The sequence below is a fragment of the Struthio camelus genome, chromosome 4 (assembly GCF_040807025.1).
Source record: "Struthio camelus isolate bStrCam1 chromosome 4, bStrCam1.hap1, whole genome shotgun sequence".
NCBI lineage: Eukaryota > Metazoa > Chordata > Aves > Struthioniformes > Struthionidae > Struthio > Struthio camelus.
In genome coordinates this window covers 36,676,106-36,692,045 of record NC_090945.1, presented here as the reverse complement: position 1 = coordinate 36,692,045, position 15,940 = coordinate 36,676,106, and the positions used below count along the sequence as shown (strand labels likewise).

The window sequence follows — 15,940 nt, the reverse complement described above, 5'->3', positions numbered from 1 at the left end:
TACTGAGATATTTGAGAAGCAGTGAAACAAAATGTTGAATGATACTCTCTTCTACTTTGTGGTATGCAGCATGCTTGCAGAGATAAGAGTGTGTGATACTAATGATATCTTTCAAACAAAGGTTATTCCTTTCCAGTTACATGATGCCTTTAAGAAAAATTGCACTAGTTGTGCAAATATCCCAAGTATTTTTACCTACTATAATTTAAATGTTTATATGCTCCAGGGAGATTCAACAATGTGAGAATACATAGCCTTCCTCAGTCACTGGAAGAAGCTGGTCATCTTTTAGTAATACTGACTAATGCTATTAATAAGTTTGCAAGAAAATGAAGTTAGAAGCTGGGCTATAATAGGTTAGAAAGTGGGTTGATGACTTCTTGACTGATGGTCAATTTATTGTATGTTCTCAGGTGAGTGGTAGGTTTTTTCTTCAAAGGAGGTATTAATTATTTCTCTGAGGAAAGGATTGTCTGCTTCTAGCTGATTTTCTCTGACAGGCTGGACAAAAGTCTGAGTGACATCTGGTGGCTAAAATGTCCAGTATTTCTCTTGCTCTTGTTCTGCAAATTGGAAGAGAAGGGATTGATTCTGGCTCCACCATCACATGTTTCTGCTGATGGATGGAGGTCTTTTTGCATCTTTCTGTCTGGAGGAGACTGAGAGCTCATCCGAACGTGTACTGTTGACGTCTGGATTGACTTTGAGTACAATCTGAGGAAGTAATCATCTGGGGGTGCTAGAGCAATGTCTTGGTCATAATGAAGAAGTCTTGAAGCTTAAGAAAAAAAAATTTCTTTTTCTCTTGGTAATTAAAAGGAATGCAAGAAGAAGTTGTTATGCTGGAATCTAGCTGCTGTGTCTAGATGTAATCGTCCAACATTGTTGCCTCGATTTGTACTCAACAGTTTTATAGATTTCTGTTGGCACTCTGCAAATGTGCGGTAAGGAGAGCCAACAGATAGCAATATCCTTACCTGTATTCTGTGTATAGTTTTGATGTTTTATCAGACCTTGCTACTCTTGATAGCACGTGATCGGAATGTAACTTTTTAGCCAGTGGAAGTAGGAAAAGGGTTGTATCAGTGGGCTTTTGCATTCCTGGAAACGTAGGCTCTCATATTTTCTGGGAGGACCAAATGGAACCTAATGAGTCTAAAAAACTTGTCTGTGCCTCAACTGTAAATCCAAAAATCTAGTTTAAGATCTGCTAGATCATAAGCGTGAATGCAGACACTAGCTGTTAAAGATTGAAAATCTAGTTTGATAGATTTTCTGCAAGAGCATGAAGAGTATGTGTGTGGTCTGCACAGAATTTGTGGTCCTCTAAGACTGGCTTTGGCAAAATCATTGTCCCCGTGCTCAGCGGTTTTACCAGTCCCTACAGAAAGCCAGTTGTTTGAAAATGGGCAGATTAGAGCAATGTCTATTTACTCGTAGATGGAATGGATTACTTAATACTTGTTTTTAATATCCCATAGGGATTCTCTTTTGCACTTGAGGGTGGGTGGGAGATGAATAACAGCTCTACTGTTGCTGTTGTGTGGTCTAGGAGTGTGATAATGTCTGGCATCATGCGAGCCAAGCAGTGGGAGCATAACTGTGACTCTTCCAATTTTTATGTTGCTGGATAGTTGTGAACTTCTCTGAGATCTGGACTGTGGAAAAAAGCTTTCTGACCACTGATCTTGCATTGATTTAAGTAATTATAACATCTGATTTTTGTTCTAAGTCAGTGTATGCTTTTGTTACCATGACTGTATTTAATGTGCTCTGCATTAATACATCATATCTTGAGTTTAATTTTTCCTTTCTTAGTACTGACGCTGTGTAAGGGAGCATAGTTTATAGAGGCAGCATTCTATAACGGCAGTGGGAATTAAAGGACATACCAAATTTCACAAACAAGACAAAACTGACTCTCTTTAAATGCCAAATGTGGACTATGTGGAAATGGATGCTTCTATATTGACTGTAGGACAAAATGAAAGGAAGTTTACAAGTCTGAAGCTTATTATTTCCTCTTCTTATCCATTGTATTTTTAGGTCTGTCTAGGAGACATACATGGAGTTGTGCTTCAAGAATATTTTACTCATTTTAGATAATAATTAGGAAATACGTTTGATAGGAAATAACTGGTAGATCTATAGACTAGTTAAATTTTAACATGCACGGAATGACTTGAATCCAGGGTTGTTCTAGCACTGCTCCTCCTGTGTTCTTCTGGTCTACTCTCAGTGCAAAGCAGAATTCCTAACTGCTATTGAAAAATAATTCCAATCAACCTGCAAGTAAATTTAAGTAAATCCTTTTGATCTGGATATTTGGAGACAAACAGTTTCTTACGGAAACAGTAGAGTTGCTGACTAATATGATGTTGTTTTGCTAATGCCTTATGTCTTGAGGAACCTCAAATTCTGTGCCTTTGAAATCTCTAGCCACAAGACCCAGCCCTGAATTTTAATGTAGCGTCTCTAGTCACTGGGAAGAGGACTCTGATGGACTTAGTGAACTTCACTGTTTCATGAACCTGATATTGCTGTTCCTCAAAAAGTGCTCAATGAATCTCAGCATTTGTCAAATTACAGCCAGCTTTTTGATGCAGTTGTTTGTTCAACAGTCCCAATACCATAGGATTTTGGAAGATTGAGGTGCTTCCCAGCATAGGGAAGAGCGTTAGAATCTGCCCATAGAGTTATTCTGGTGAGCTAGATATTTCAGAAACCTTGCCAAATGTAGTAAGGTCAAGTGTAATGGATGGCATGTTTCCTATCTCAGAGAATGATTATTTTGACGATCTTAAAGCCTCAGGTGCATTCCACTTTTGGTTTTGTTCTTCCTATACCAGGAGAATGTGCCAGTAATAATCTTTATTACCATCTAAAAATAATTATTTTTAAGAATAAAATCAGCATGTTAGCCATTTTCTCAAAATCACCATTTGCTCCAAAAATTTAATGAGTAGTAAAATAGAACATACCATGTAAGGATAAGGACCCTTAAGGCATGTTGAAATTGTTGAACCATGAAAAAAGAAGAATCTCAGAGAGAGCAAGCATAGTGTTCTAAAAGCTAAAGAAGAGGCGAGTGGTTTTGTCTTTTAGTGTTTAAGCGCTCCACTTGAAACACTTTACAGAGGCCCAATTTTCAGAGACTTCCTTTGAAAATAGGACTTGCTGATGCCTCGCCTTAGGTACTCAGCATCACTAGACACTTTTGAGAATGTAGGGCTCAAAGCACTGTCAAATTGCCATGCCACGGAGAAATCAAAGTGTCTGTGCATATGCAAGCTAGCCCACAGTGAATGCAAGGTAATTTGACTATTCAGCTCACCATGAAAGAGATTTAAACTAAGCTGAATTATTTCAGCTTTTCTACAGGATTAGTGTGATCCTGTGGATAGTACAGGGCCCTGGCTGATACGAAGAAACTTGTTAAGTTTTCATTGTTTGATTTTGTATTTGAGCCACCAGGCCAATATGTGACAATATGGAAAACTAGTTGGACATGTATGGGCAAGAAGTCTTAAGTTCATACGTTTCAGAATAGTTATCTTTAAGAAATCACTAAGCATGAGATGGCATCTTCAGATAGAACCTTTGAAGAAACTGCTAAAGTATGTTGCCAGAGATATAGAGAAACTTTAAAAAAGAAATTGTGCTGCATTTTATCTTCAAGTTCTCCAGTAGTTGTATTTAATATTAGTCCTGCCATTGGTGGTTCAAAGTGTCCTAAAATTGTTTCTTGTCTCTGAATAAAGATAAAAATATGAAAAAAGCTCAATGTAGCCTTCCTTGTAGTTATTGCTAAGAAATAGGGCAATAGATTTTAAATAAAAAAATAGAACACTTTCTGAGTACCTATAGAAACTTTTTAAAAATTAGCTTTTGTTTCTAAGTTATGATGCAAACAGGATAAGCCAGTGTTAGAAAGAAAAAATGGAGCCAATAAAGAGGGTTTCTGATTATAATAGCTGGTTTCTGTTTAATATCATTGAGCAGGATGAGGTTTTGCAGAGTTTCTCATGGAAATAGCATCCACAGTACTAAAATGATTACCTCATTGTTAGTACTAGTGCCAAGCACTTAGCCCCACAGTGAACACACGGGGTTGATTTTCAACATGAAACAAGCCAGAAGTGTGGAATGACATTTTCAGGTGACAGTTATGGTTCTATTGCCTGTAATTAGCACCTCTTAACATGCAAACCTGCCTGTGCCCTTTCCAGGCTGTTGAAGCTCAAATACGAAGTTTTGGACAGACCCCTTCCCAACTGCTCATAGAACCACATCCTCCAAGAAGTTCTGCCATGCAGGTGGTAAGTACCACGTTAACTCTTTGTGACCTACCATTTTGCTCACTTCCTTTGCTATTTTAAAGTTACCGTACCTGATACTTTGTTTTTCTTTTATGTGGTCGTGGAATTGTGTTATTAAAAAAAGCAGATGAGTTACGAGTTTGTAGGACTGTTAGTGTATGCAGTCCTTAACTGTTATTTTATTCATCACTAAAAGGATTGTTTTGATTCCTAGTATAGCCATTTTTTGTCAGTATAATGTAAAAACACTTCATCAGTTTGTGTTGTTAATACTATACCTGTACAGGTGAGAGCCAGTCATCGTGGAGACAATTTAGTTATTATTTGGCAGATTCTTCGAGAAGCATGGATTTAGGAGGTGGAATTTCCCTGTCTTTTCCCCCAGGCATAGGTTTTCCCCTAAAACCAGGATTACTAGGAATTCATGAGCTGAAACTTGCATAGCAAAGAATGTGACTAAATGTGTTTTGCAGTAAAGCTAGGGTGATAAAATCCAGGCAGTGAGTATTAACATGCTTTCCCTTTTACCTCTACTCGTGTCTAATATAATTTTATTATACAAACTATTATTTTATTACTGATTACTTTCCATATCACGTTGTGTGCAGTCCTGGGTCTAAAATATCATTTGTGTTGTCATAGATCCAGGACTAAGTATGTTAAGTGATACTGTGACAAGTGGAGCAAATGGTTTGCTAATTCACAACTTTTGCAAAAGGTTACATTCCCTTGCTGCTAAGACAGGCATTTTATAATGAAATGTAGAAAAGGAGATTTTCCTCTTGCATATTCTGTAAAATGTGTGTCCTACTCTGATGGACTAGGGTTATTAGATTAAAAACCGATCTGAAAAGCAAGAGCCTTTAGAGAAAGTCCACAAAACTCTGAAATTTTTGCAACTTAACTTCCAAAGCATGTACGATAAGAGTCTAAGAAACGTAAACTTTCTTGTCAAATTGAGCTACTAGCCTGTCTCAAATGTAAACGTGCCATATGTTGTACCTGAGGCTTGCTTAGCTGACTGTTCCCCCTGCACCCTCTCTGCAGCCTTACACGTTGACGCCTGTGCTGTAGACGCAGTCCTACTCTGCAGTCCCACATGCTGCGTGGATGTAGTCGATTGTGCTGATTTGTGCTGGTCCGGCCCATGGCACCTCCGTCGCACGTAGGTGCGCTCTCTGTCAGAGGAGCCCTGCTAAAAGGGATGTTTGGGAGCCCAGGTGCCCTCGCCACACAGCTATGCACTGTGCGTCCCCCTTGTGTGATGCCATGCGCTAGGCTCTTGCCCCGGCTTACAGAGACTGGTTTCAGGCAGGGGAGGAACGTGAGGAGCTGATTGTTGGCACGTTTGTCAGACCCGTTGTATAAATACATTTGATGCCAGTAAGCAGTTTGTCTGGTTTTTATCATAATATTTTGCATGATGGTGAATTAGTAAATCCTGAGGATGTAATGGGAGAGATGAAGTTCTGTAATGTTAACTGTTTCTAGCTCCTGGGGTCTTTTGGGCTGACCTGCACACAGAAACAAAACCTTAGTCCTTCACTTACTATTGCGTAATAATTTTATAGCAGCAGTATCTTAAGCTTTTTAAAAGTACTATTGGGCTTTCCTGGAGCTGAAATATAGTGAGGATGTTTTCTCTGTCGCCATTCTGAATGCTTTTTAGCTGCATTATTTACTAAGTTTTTTGTTTTCATGTGTGTGTGCGTGTGCGCATGAATACAACCGAACTGAAAGCTACCACGTGCTGTGTTAAGTGCACAAGCCATAATATACACCAGGTGTAGTAATTAGCAGTCACACGAAGGCTGCCTATTTGTCTGGTTTTGCTGCTGTTGCTGTATCCCCCTGTGTTTTCCACCATCAGATAGCTGGATTTAATTGAGGCCACATCAGATGAGGCATTACTGACACCTTTAATTGAATGAGCATCCAGGGAGGATTAACTCATAATATTGATTGGCTTTTAGCCACTTGCTCGGAAGGGTGTCTGGGTAGCTTATTAGTTGCCTTTATTTACACCTTTATGCAAAGACTGTAAATAGGAATTCATAGAGCAATATGTTTTTTTAAGTACTCTTAATAACTTTTTAAAAAGGAGTGATAATAAAAATGCAAATGTATTTAATTTTTTTATTAGTTCTGTATAAATATACATTAAATGTATGCACTTACATACACATATATGTAATGAAATATTGCAGGTGCAAAATAGCTAAGAACACTTCATTAGTGTTCTAATTCAGTTATTAGAAAAATACAAATACTAGAGGAATATGGCTCACAGTAGCTAGGATGATTGTAGTTCTACATCTTAATGGATTTCTCTTTTTTTGCTGCCCAGCACAATCACAAAGTCGTTACATTCTGCTTCTCCTTCTTATATCTGACATCCAGATCTAAGATCCTCAATATTTTGTTTCAACATTTGCAATATTGTTAGAGATCTTACTCTAAAAGTTATTACTCTTTTCTATTTATTAAATTTGAAAACTAAAACCTAAAAATATTAGGTTGAAAATGAGAGTCTGGATTCATTCCCTCCCTCAAATATTTCTAGAAACAGTGTAGGATAGTCTGTGATCACATTCACTTTGTTCTTTACAACTGCATTTAATTATGTTTGTCCTTTGAAACACGTTTCAGTGAAGTCTTCTACTTTGCATTCATAAATCTTATTTTTGTACACCAGAAATATATACAGAACATATATCTAATGTATGTGTGTATCTGTTTATTTTAATGTGCTTTTATGTTCTCATCTGGCTTGTAAAGAATTGTGGTCTGCCAATTTAATGCAACTTGAGACAATCTCTGGGAGCAGGAATTTCTTTTGCTCACTTTTTTTTTTTTTCAGTTCCCTCCTACTTTGGCATTGCTTTCCTTGACACGCTATCTCTGTAGATATGAAGGAGAATTCTTTTGGCAGAGACAGGCAATTGGAAACTTTTAGTATAATCTGCAGTGATCTACAGCAGAGTTTGAGTAAAGACACCCCCCTGTTCAGCAAGGCGCTCAACTTAATTGTATACATGAAGGAGGTCTACCTAAAATGGTTGCTTCCACTAGTCTGTCTGCTATTGCTGTATTTGCTTTCACTGCAGCTGCTCTTGGAGCGTGTGTGTTTTAATCCAATCTTCCTTCTCTTGTCCTGTCCTGTCTTCTTTTCTCCTCCCCCATGTTTTCTTTTCCCATGTATCTGGGTTCTTGTTGTGTGCACTCAACAGTATCTCCTCCTGCAGAGCCCGTTGATGTTCACAGACCAAGCTCAACAGGATGTTATAATGGTTCTCAAGTTCCCATCCAACTCCCCTGTCACTCATGTAGCTGCTAACACCCAGCCTGGCCTAGCCACTCCTGCTGTGATCACAGTTACTGCAAATAGGCTGTTTGCTGTAAACAAGTGGCATAATCTTCCTGGTAAGTAAATTCAAGTAAGTAGCATAAGAAATCACTGCCACCAGATAGTATTTCCATTATCTGTCTCAAAATTTGCTGTAGAAATGGTTTAAATTTGAAGTGAGAACTGCTAGTCCGGTTCATTGACACAACATACTTTTCACAGGTGGACTTAGTTTCTCTAGCAGAAGGTCACCTGAACCATTGTATGGTGAGGTGTGTAGTACACAAAAGGTGTATAACAACAAGCTATTCAGGAAAATACCTCTTTCTAGGCCATCAAGCAATATGCAAGATGACAAAAACAATATATCACTATTTTATCATAATAAACAGTCACACTTATCCTCTTGAATTTCTTTTCCAATGAGATGTCCAGATAATGGGAGCCTGAACAATATCATGCTTAAGGCAGATTTTAAAGCACACACAACTTGCCTGAAATCTGTTCTGCTTGCTTTTTCTTGTTGATTATGAAAACCATGACCTAATCTTAAAGCCATTCAATCTGTATTGGAAGATAAAAATACATGGGAAGTCTGTATCTTCTGTAAGTTAAACATCCCCAAGTTATTAGGTGCTCATATATTTGCCAGTATGGAAGGAAAATAACATATTCAAATGCATAGCAACCAATCAAATTAATTACCTTTAAAAAATGTGTTGGACTTGAGAATATAGCCATTCTGTTTTCAATTCCAATATCCTCTAATCCTTAAGGGACTCATCCTCCTTTCCTAACTATGACAGCCTCAAGCCGGAGCCCTGAAAGGTAGTTTATTTCTTGTGCTCTGCAGTAAATTCTTATCTGGTCAAAGGCTTTTCAACAAAGGGAAGAAAGGGCTTCTACTTAAATAGAAGATATTTGCACCGGAGTAGTACTTGCATCACTGAAATTCTTTTAAGAAATTTGTGCCCATGGTCCTTGATTACATTTTGAAAAAAGCCAGATGACTCCCACACTTTTTTGCTAACTCTTACAAATTACCTCTCAACATTGTGCAAATAGAAACATCTATGTATTATTTCCCCCACCCAAGAAATGCTTAAAAAGAGAGGTGGGAAGGAAGGCGGGAGGGGAGGCTTGTCTAGTTAACAAGTCATGAGCAAACACTATTGACAATGCTCTTGTCATTTGTTTGGAAGGAGGATGACAACATCTTCTCATTCCTTGGATGTGTTACCTTATGCAGCTAGTCCTCAGGCTTTTTAAAAAAAAAAAAAAAAAGTCTACAGGGGTACAACAGTCATGGGAAGAGAAGAGATCTAAAGCAGGTAGCAGTTGTTTTTGATTTCCTCATGAGCCCGCTGGCTGATGATCTGTGAGCAAGCAACCAGTTGTGATTGGCAACCTTCAGGTCTTTTTTTTTTCTCACTTCTGAAAGGCAGAACAGTAAACTGTACTTTTGCATCACAGTTTTTTAATTTAGAGCCATTTAACAGTTGTTCTGCCTTTACAAAGAGCCCAATACAACTTGCGCTTCAAACAAACAAAACCCAACCAAACCTTAAAAAACCTCCCCCCCCCCCGCCACCTCTTTGAGAGCAAACTGATCATGACTGCTGGCTGTTAATGGAGTACTATGCTTAAGGGATCTGGATATAGATTCCTGAAACTGGCCTTTGTTATTGTTGCCTTCAAATATTATAGCAAAATTGGGATTTGCTGGAGTTAGAGGGCAGGTAGCATTACTCCTCTATATCTCCTGCTGTGGGCTTAGCATTGTCTTTGCTAATGAGGCATCATGATAAGAAAGTTAAGTTGCCAAGTGACCAGTTGTCACTGATGAGTAACTAAAAATCCCATTCCTGCTTTTGTATGCGAGCTTGGTGGCTTTACTGACAGCTAATGGCACTGGTACCCAACAGAGTGCCTCTATTTGGCATGAGGACTTCATAATGTTTTGCTATGTGTAAACGTTTCATTGCAGCAGAACTCTGACTTCCGTAATACTCCTGCAACCACGCTATTTTTATTGAGCTATGCTTTGGAGGGTAGATGTAGAAATCATAGGTGTAAGTATTTGGCCATTATTTTTTGTTCCACTTCCAAGAATGTCTTGTGGGCTTTGTGGTTTTTTGTTTATTTGCTTGGGTTTCTTGTTTGTTTGTTTTTAGTGAAGCTGTGAAAAAAGGCTCTTTTTAACATTGAAGGAAAATTCAGGAGATAAACATTTCACTGGTATGCCAGGTGCTCAGATGAAATATAGGTCTGCAGAATTATATATTAACTTTAATCCAAACTTGCAAACAAATGAATTTTGGTGATGGATGAAACATTGAATACTGCAAGACTCAGAGGTTTCCCTGTCTCCATCATAAACTGACATTTTTTTTTAAAGTCCTTTGTGCTTCACTTGTTCAAAGCAGTGCTTTAAAAAGTAAAGGGGAAAATAGTATTTGCTACAGTCAGCAGATGGTTGTCACATTTTGTTTTCAGTGCTCTTTACCACTTAATTTTGTTTTGTTGCGACAGGAGAGGTTGCCAGTAAAGCATCTGCTAGAGCTTATGGCTCAGGACTGGAGCTGCTGCTGATGGCATACATTCAGAATTGCATTAATCTAAAATAAATGTTTAATAAGCAGCCTGCGAAAGGACCTGGATTTTTTTTTTTTTAATTCAATTGATGCAGAAGAATCTTGGATGGTTAGAAAAAAAAGATGTAGCTTTGATTTATACAACTTATGTGGCTCCAGGTATTAAAAAAACGCAGAGTTTTAAAATCTTCTTTCCTGAATTCCAGCTCATCAAGGTGCTGTACAAGACCAGCCTTACCAGCTGCCAGTGGAAATCGATCCTCTCATAGGTCTGTCACTTCCTTCTCTCTTTGCGATTCATTAAGCTCTGTATGGTGGCCCTGAAGTGTAGATTACGGTTGTTTTTCACTTGCTGGTTGCTGGGAATGGAATTTTCCTGATAAACCATTTGCATGCAAATTGGAATGCAATGAGCTGTGGCTATGCTGGTATTTCATCAACTCCCCCTCGTTGGTTTGCCTAATTTGAACAGGCCTAGGACGCGTGTCAGTGAAAATTAATATGGATGCTGTAATAATGTGTGATTGAGAATGTGCATGAGGTACTGTCAGGATAATATTGGATCTTTTCATCACTCAGACTTGTTGATGAGCAGGAGCGAGGCACCTTGTGATGAATTGGTGCGCTGGTAATGTGATGGAGCTCCTTTGCTGAGGAAATTTTCATAATAACAGTGGGGTTCTTAACTGCACCGTGTTGTGAAAAATAAAACCATGGTGCCAGGGTTTCATCATTAAAGGAGATCAATCCTTTCTTCATAGACCTGCTGTTCAGGCTGAGGGGATTAATGGGTAATTGCAATGCAGTTTTAGAGTTGAAATATGTTACCCACTCAGTTTTAGTATTAAGATATTAGTATTCATTTTTCAAGGGTATTGCATCTTTTGATGACCATCAGTAGTTAAATCTGTATATGTTTTTCTTTTATTAAAAAAGGGTGGAGGATGTCTCACTCTTATTTAATGACTTAGCGTAATAGATTCAATTTACGACTTTTTATTATAGAGGTTTATTAGTTTATATAGAGCTGATTTTTCTATTAGCATGATAGAGTTTGGTCAGTTGTTTCATTATAGACCCATATTTTGAGGAGTGTATATGTTAACTATAGTTTAGGAATGTGTAACATGGCAGGTGGAACCCTAAATATGATTAAAAGAACTGTAAACACGGCAATTCACAGGAGGCAAGAAGAGAGGAAAAAGTGAACAAAAAGTGAAGTCATCAATTATGCAAGCATAAGAATATCAGAGCAAAAAATGAACTTGTCCGGATAGGGTGGAATAACAGGTCTGTGAGCCAGCAAGAATTAAATTTCGAAACTAATATGCACATCACTGTAGGAACCGCATAGTATCTGTCTATAGATATAGATTGTTGCTCTGTAGCCATTTTGCTAGGTAAACTCTGTGACAATTAAATCAGGAATAGTATGAGCGTGTTAAACCATTTTATAGAGCTGATAAAATGCTTTTGCAAAATTTTTGAAATCAGTTCCCTCTAAATAATACAATATGTACAATTGATAGAGAGGAGGACATGTGCTGTAACTCTCCTTTCCTTCCTCAAATGCACTTTGTCCAAATAATGTTTGATCAGAAAATGTATATTCTACTTTAAAACCAAATAATCTTAAAAATGTAGATAAATATCACAGCAAAAAAACAAAATAAAACACACAATGGGCCTGTCTGAGCACATTTGCTACACATTGGAAGAATATTAGAAAAGACGCATAATTTTTATTTTCATGTGCCTTTTTCATAATTTTCAGAATTATAGTTCCATTTACAGGCATACCGTTAAGTTAAAAAATACCTTGATTTTTGTTCAGTATAAGCACATTTAAAATTAATGTTCACAGTTCTGAAAAATGGCTTAATATTCTTTTCATACAATAGATCTCAAATCAGTTGTGATTACATTGAGCATAGTTTAAAAGGTTTAAAGGTTTCTCTGTCACTGTTAAGTAGCATCATTGGGTACAAGCAAGTAATTATGTAGTTAATATTAAAGGTTCTTAATTGTGGCTAGACACATTTACCTAGAAATGGCACCTAAGAGGACCACAAAATTACACTTTTATGGTTATAGCAGGAATCTTGTTTCCGTCTTAGTCACAAGGAGGGATTCGTGCTGTCCTCGTTTTCCAATTGCACAGGAAGATATAAAACTGTAATATCTGATATGACATAGATTCTAGACCTCTTTTTTAGGCAAAGTTTTTTGAAGGTCTCACCCACACTGACTTTGTCGCTCTGAAGGTTTCTCTGATTTTATTTGCCGTTTTTGTCATGGTAATGCAGTATGCTTCACGGTGCATTTATAAAGTGTTGTTGTTGTTATTTAAGTGGCCCCAATGGTGATCAAGGCCTTTATGTGTTTACCTGAAGAATATGTGGCAGTGCCCTGCTAAATTATTTGCTACCCACGCGGACAAGACAGCTTCAACATTGTATACCTAACTAAAGCATAAATAAATTTAGGAGTTGATATAAAGTAAATGGATTAAGCCTAAGGCTTAGTGAATATTTAACCTGTGAGAATGGAAGGAAGATAAAGAATGAGTGGAGAAGAGGACTAGGAAGACCAGGACAGGGGCGAGTCCCGGGACCACCGGGAACAGAAGTAACGTGGCTTGCAAGCAGTGGGCAGAAAGGCTCAGAAGCACTCGCCCTCCTCAGGCGGGAGTCAGGTCTCCTTCAGAAGAAAGCCTGTCAAAGTTCTCCCTGTAGTGCAGGATTTTCATGATAATTATCTATATGGACCCATATATATACATTAATTAATAATGACAAAATATAATATGAAAATGTGCTCATTAATTGAGTACTGTTCGTTCTGTGAGTTCGCGGGGCAAGGTTATATGGGAAAAAAAACAGTAGTTAAACAAAGTAGGATAAATATTTTTTTCTGAACTCTGAAGGAGATTCTGGAGATAAGCATGTTAATTTTTGTGCAGTGCTCAAAAAATGTGAAGTGTTCCTAAGAGCCTGATGGTAATATTTACTGCAGGCATTATTTTTTTGAATTACAACACTTGTAATGAGACACAACTTCTGTACAATTTTCTGTACAGACACAATTTCTAAACAATATGTTCCGGTTATGAAATCATAATATGGTTGTTTGCTGCATGTAAGCCACTATATAGCACCATACATATGCATATATCTATATGTATAGGCACTGTCTTACTGTTAGTTTTCTTTCATTTGTAGGTTCATTTTTGTTTTTCTAGACTAGAAGAACTTTTAGGGGAGGAAGTGTTTTACGTTTTTATGTATACTTCAGTTTTGCAATTTTTCCTTTATATTTGTCAGTTGTGTTTTACTTGAAGGGATTTCTTCCATTTTAGAATATATACTACAAGGAATTATCATTGTTCCCAGAAGTGTAATGCACATTTTGTGGGAAAAGTAGAAAGCAAATGTCCCTGCCACAAAAAACAAGTGATAGCAGTAAGAAATAGTTCTGGTGTGAACATACAGGCTCTGAAATGTGGGTTTATTCTGTGTGTTTGGATGCTAAATTATCTTCATTTACGTGTCTTTCTGTTCAGCCAGCAATACAGGTATGCACAGAAGGCAAATCACTGACCTTTTAGACCAAAGCATTCAGGTACATTCCCAGTGTTTTGTCATCACCTCTGACAATCGTTATATCTTGGTCTGTGGCTTCTGGGACAAGAGTTTCCGAGTTTATTCTACTGATTCAGGTAAATGTTTTTTTTTTAAATACAGGAATACAAATTCTCTGTTCATCATGAGCGTACTGTTTCAAATAAGTAAAAAGTATGGGGTGGAAGAGAGAAAGTAGAGTATGTATTTATTCCCTATTAATAACATGTTGTCAAATCTTTTCCTCCCTACTGGTATTCTGTATAGTGTGCCATCATTTCCCTGGAAAAAATACAAGACAAGCAGCTCTTGTTTAGACACAGCATCACATTTAAAATCCATATGACTCTATGAGAGGCATGCCCATTCTTACACTGCAGTTTCATAAGCAAACTGGTCTAATGAGTTTTTGTGAAGCTTTGCATGCTAGCAGAATTAATTGTTCTTAGAGCACATACTTGAACTTAACAGTGGTGCTTCTGAGCAGTGGAGAATTTTTTTTTTCTTTTTGAAAGAAATAAAGGCAAGCATAACGGAAGAAGTATGGAAACCCCTACCTTCAGTAAAAAAGTGAGATCTGGAAACCGAGTACAAAAATACTTGTGAAGGCCTTTGAAAGCTATGGTATAATAGAAAAATTGATTTGGAGCCACTGAATTCTTTCATACAACATAAACTGATCAATATAACAGGCAGGAGTTAAATTAGTCTGTCAGCCTGCATGTATCCAAACAATTGAAGCCATGCAAGTGTCATGCTAAATAGAAAAGAATCTTTCAACATAAGAGCTGTGAGGATTTAAAAACCATGGAGCCCTAGAAAAAAATAGGTATGATTTTTCCCTTTCATTATCTTGTAATGGGAATAGCGACCTCAGTGCAAGGTATTTCTTTGGGATTAATGACCCAGTATGGTTAATGTGTGTGTGTGCCATCAAGCTTGCGAGTAGGTTATTAATCCCTAGGGAATATCCTACATGTTTGTCATCATTTCTTAAATATATTAGTTAATAGTGTTTTTCACACTTGGCAAACCAAAATATTTTATAAAACAGAAGTCTTTAATGAAAATCTGTTAAGACTGGACCACATGACATATTTTGGCAATACAGTACCTCTGTCATTTTTACAATTTTAGAGCTTCAACTGCAAATGGGAAGTTCCACTTACTTTATACTGACTGACTGCAATTCATTTTACATTTTCATCTCGTTAGAGCCGTCTTAGTTTAGTTTTCTCATTGATGCAAATAAATTCACATGAAACCTGTGAATTTAAACATCTTTAAAAAGTTGGCTAGCACTGATAAAAATTCATTGTATATTCTTGATTTATATAAGTAGTTAACTAAATTTTTATGTTGAAGGATACATTTTATTTTACATCTATGGTAGGAAGCTGGTATTATTTTGTTAGCTTTGTCCTGTATCAGTCTTAACTACAGATATTTCATTAAGTTACTTCCTCTGTGTACAAGTCGAAGACCATCAGGTATGTTAATTCTAGTATAGCTAATTGTGATAGAAAGCAAAATACATTTGTGGAAAAAGTTGCAGAAAATTTGAGTTTTCTATCTCCTGTTTGTCAGTATTAAGTGTAGCAACGCTAACTATACTGTAATTCAAGTAAATTATCTTTTATTTTGTTTGAAATTAAGATGAGAATATAGTAGTGAAATACTTACTCTGCAATTGGGAAAACAGCAAAGGAAAAAAATGATGTGATCAGTAACGTGTAATGGCAAGTTATCACAGGTGTTGAATTCAATTATATTTTAGCACTTACCCAAAAAAGGAACCTTTTTCTTATTAGATTTTGTTGGTTTTTTTTTAAACAGGAAATACTTTTAGCATAAATCATGGGTTCTCAGCACAACTAGTACTGCAGAAGCACAATAAAACCTTCCTCCAGCAATGGGAATGATTTTCAAACAGCTTTTTAGATTCAGTAGTGCAGAGACTTGAGTCTGATTTTTCTTTTAATTATTTGTAGCACAGCTGTCAAATAAAACATTAACTAGAAAATTTGTTCTGTCAAAAAGGGATATCTGAGTGCATATGGT

At 37.1% G+C, this 15,940-nt stretch overlaps 1 protein-coding gene across 8 annotated transcripts in view; it reads left to right on the top strand.

Annotated features, from left to right (window-relative positions):
- LRBA (LPS responsive beige-like anchor protein) overlaps nucleotides 1-15,940 on the top strand; it is a 407,526-nt gene that overhangs the window by 360,668 nt on the left and 30,918 nt on the right. For 5 of the 8 annotated variants that reach the window (XM_068942256.1, XM_068942261.1, XM_068942257.1 and 2 more), the window contains 4 exons: nucleotides 4,230-4,319; nucleotides 7,550-7,742; nucleotides 10,466-10,528; nucleotides 13,822-13,977. In XM_068942256.1, the coding sequence (XP_068798357.1) occupies nucleotides 4,230-4,319; nucleotides 7,550-7,742; nucleotides 10,466-10,528; nucleotides 13,822-13,977 (502 nt within the window). The remainder of the gene's footprint in view (nucleotides 1-4,229; nucleotides 4,320-7,549; nucleotides 7,743-10,465; nucleotides 10,529-13,821; nucleotides 13,978-15,940) is intronic. The other 3 variants (XM_068942262.1, XM_068942260.1, XM_068942259.1) reach the window with 1 other exon arrangement.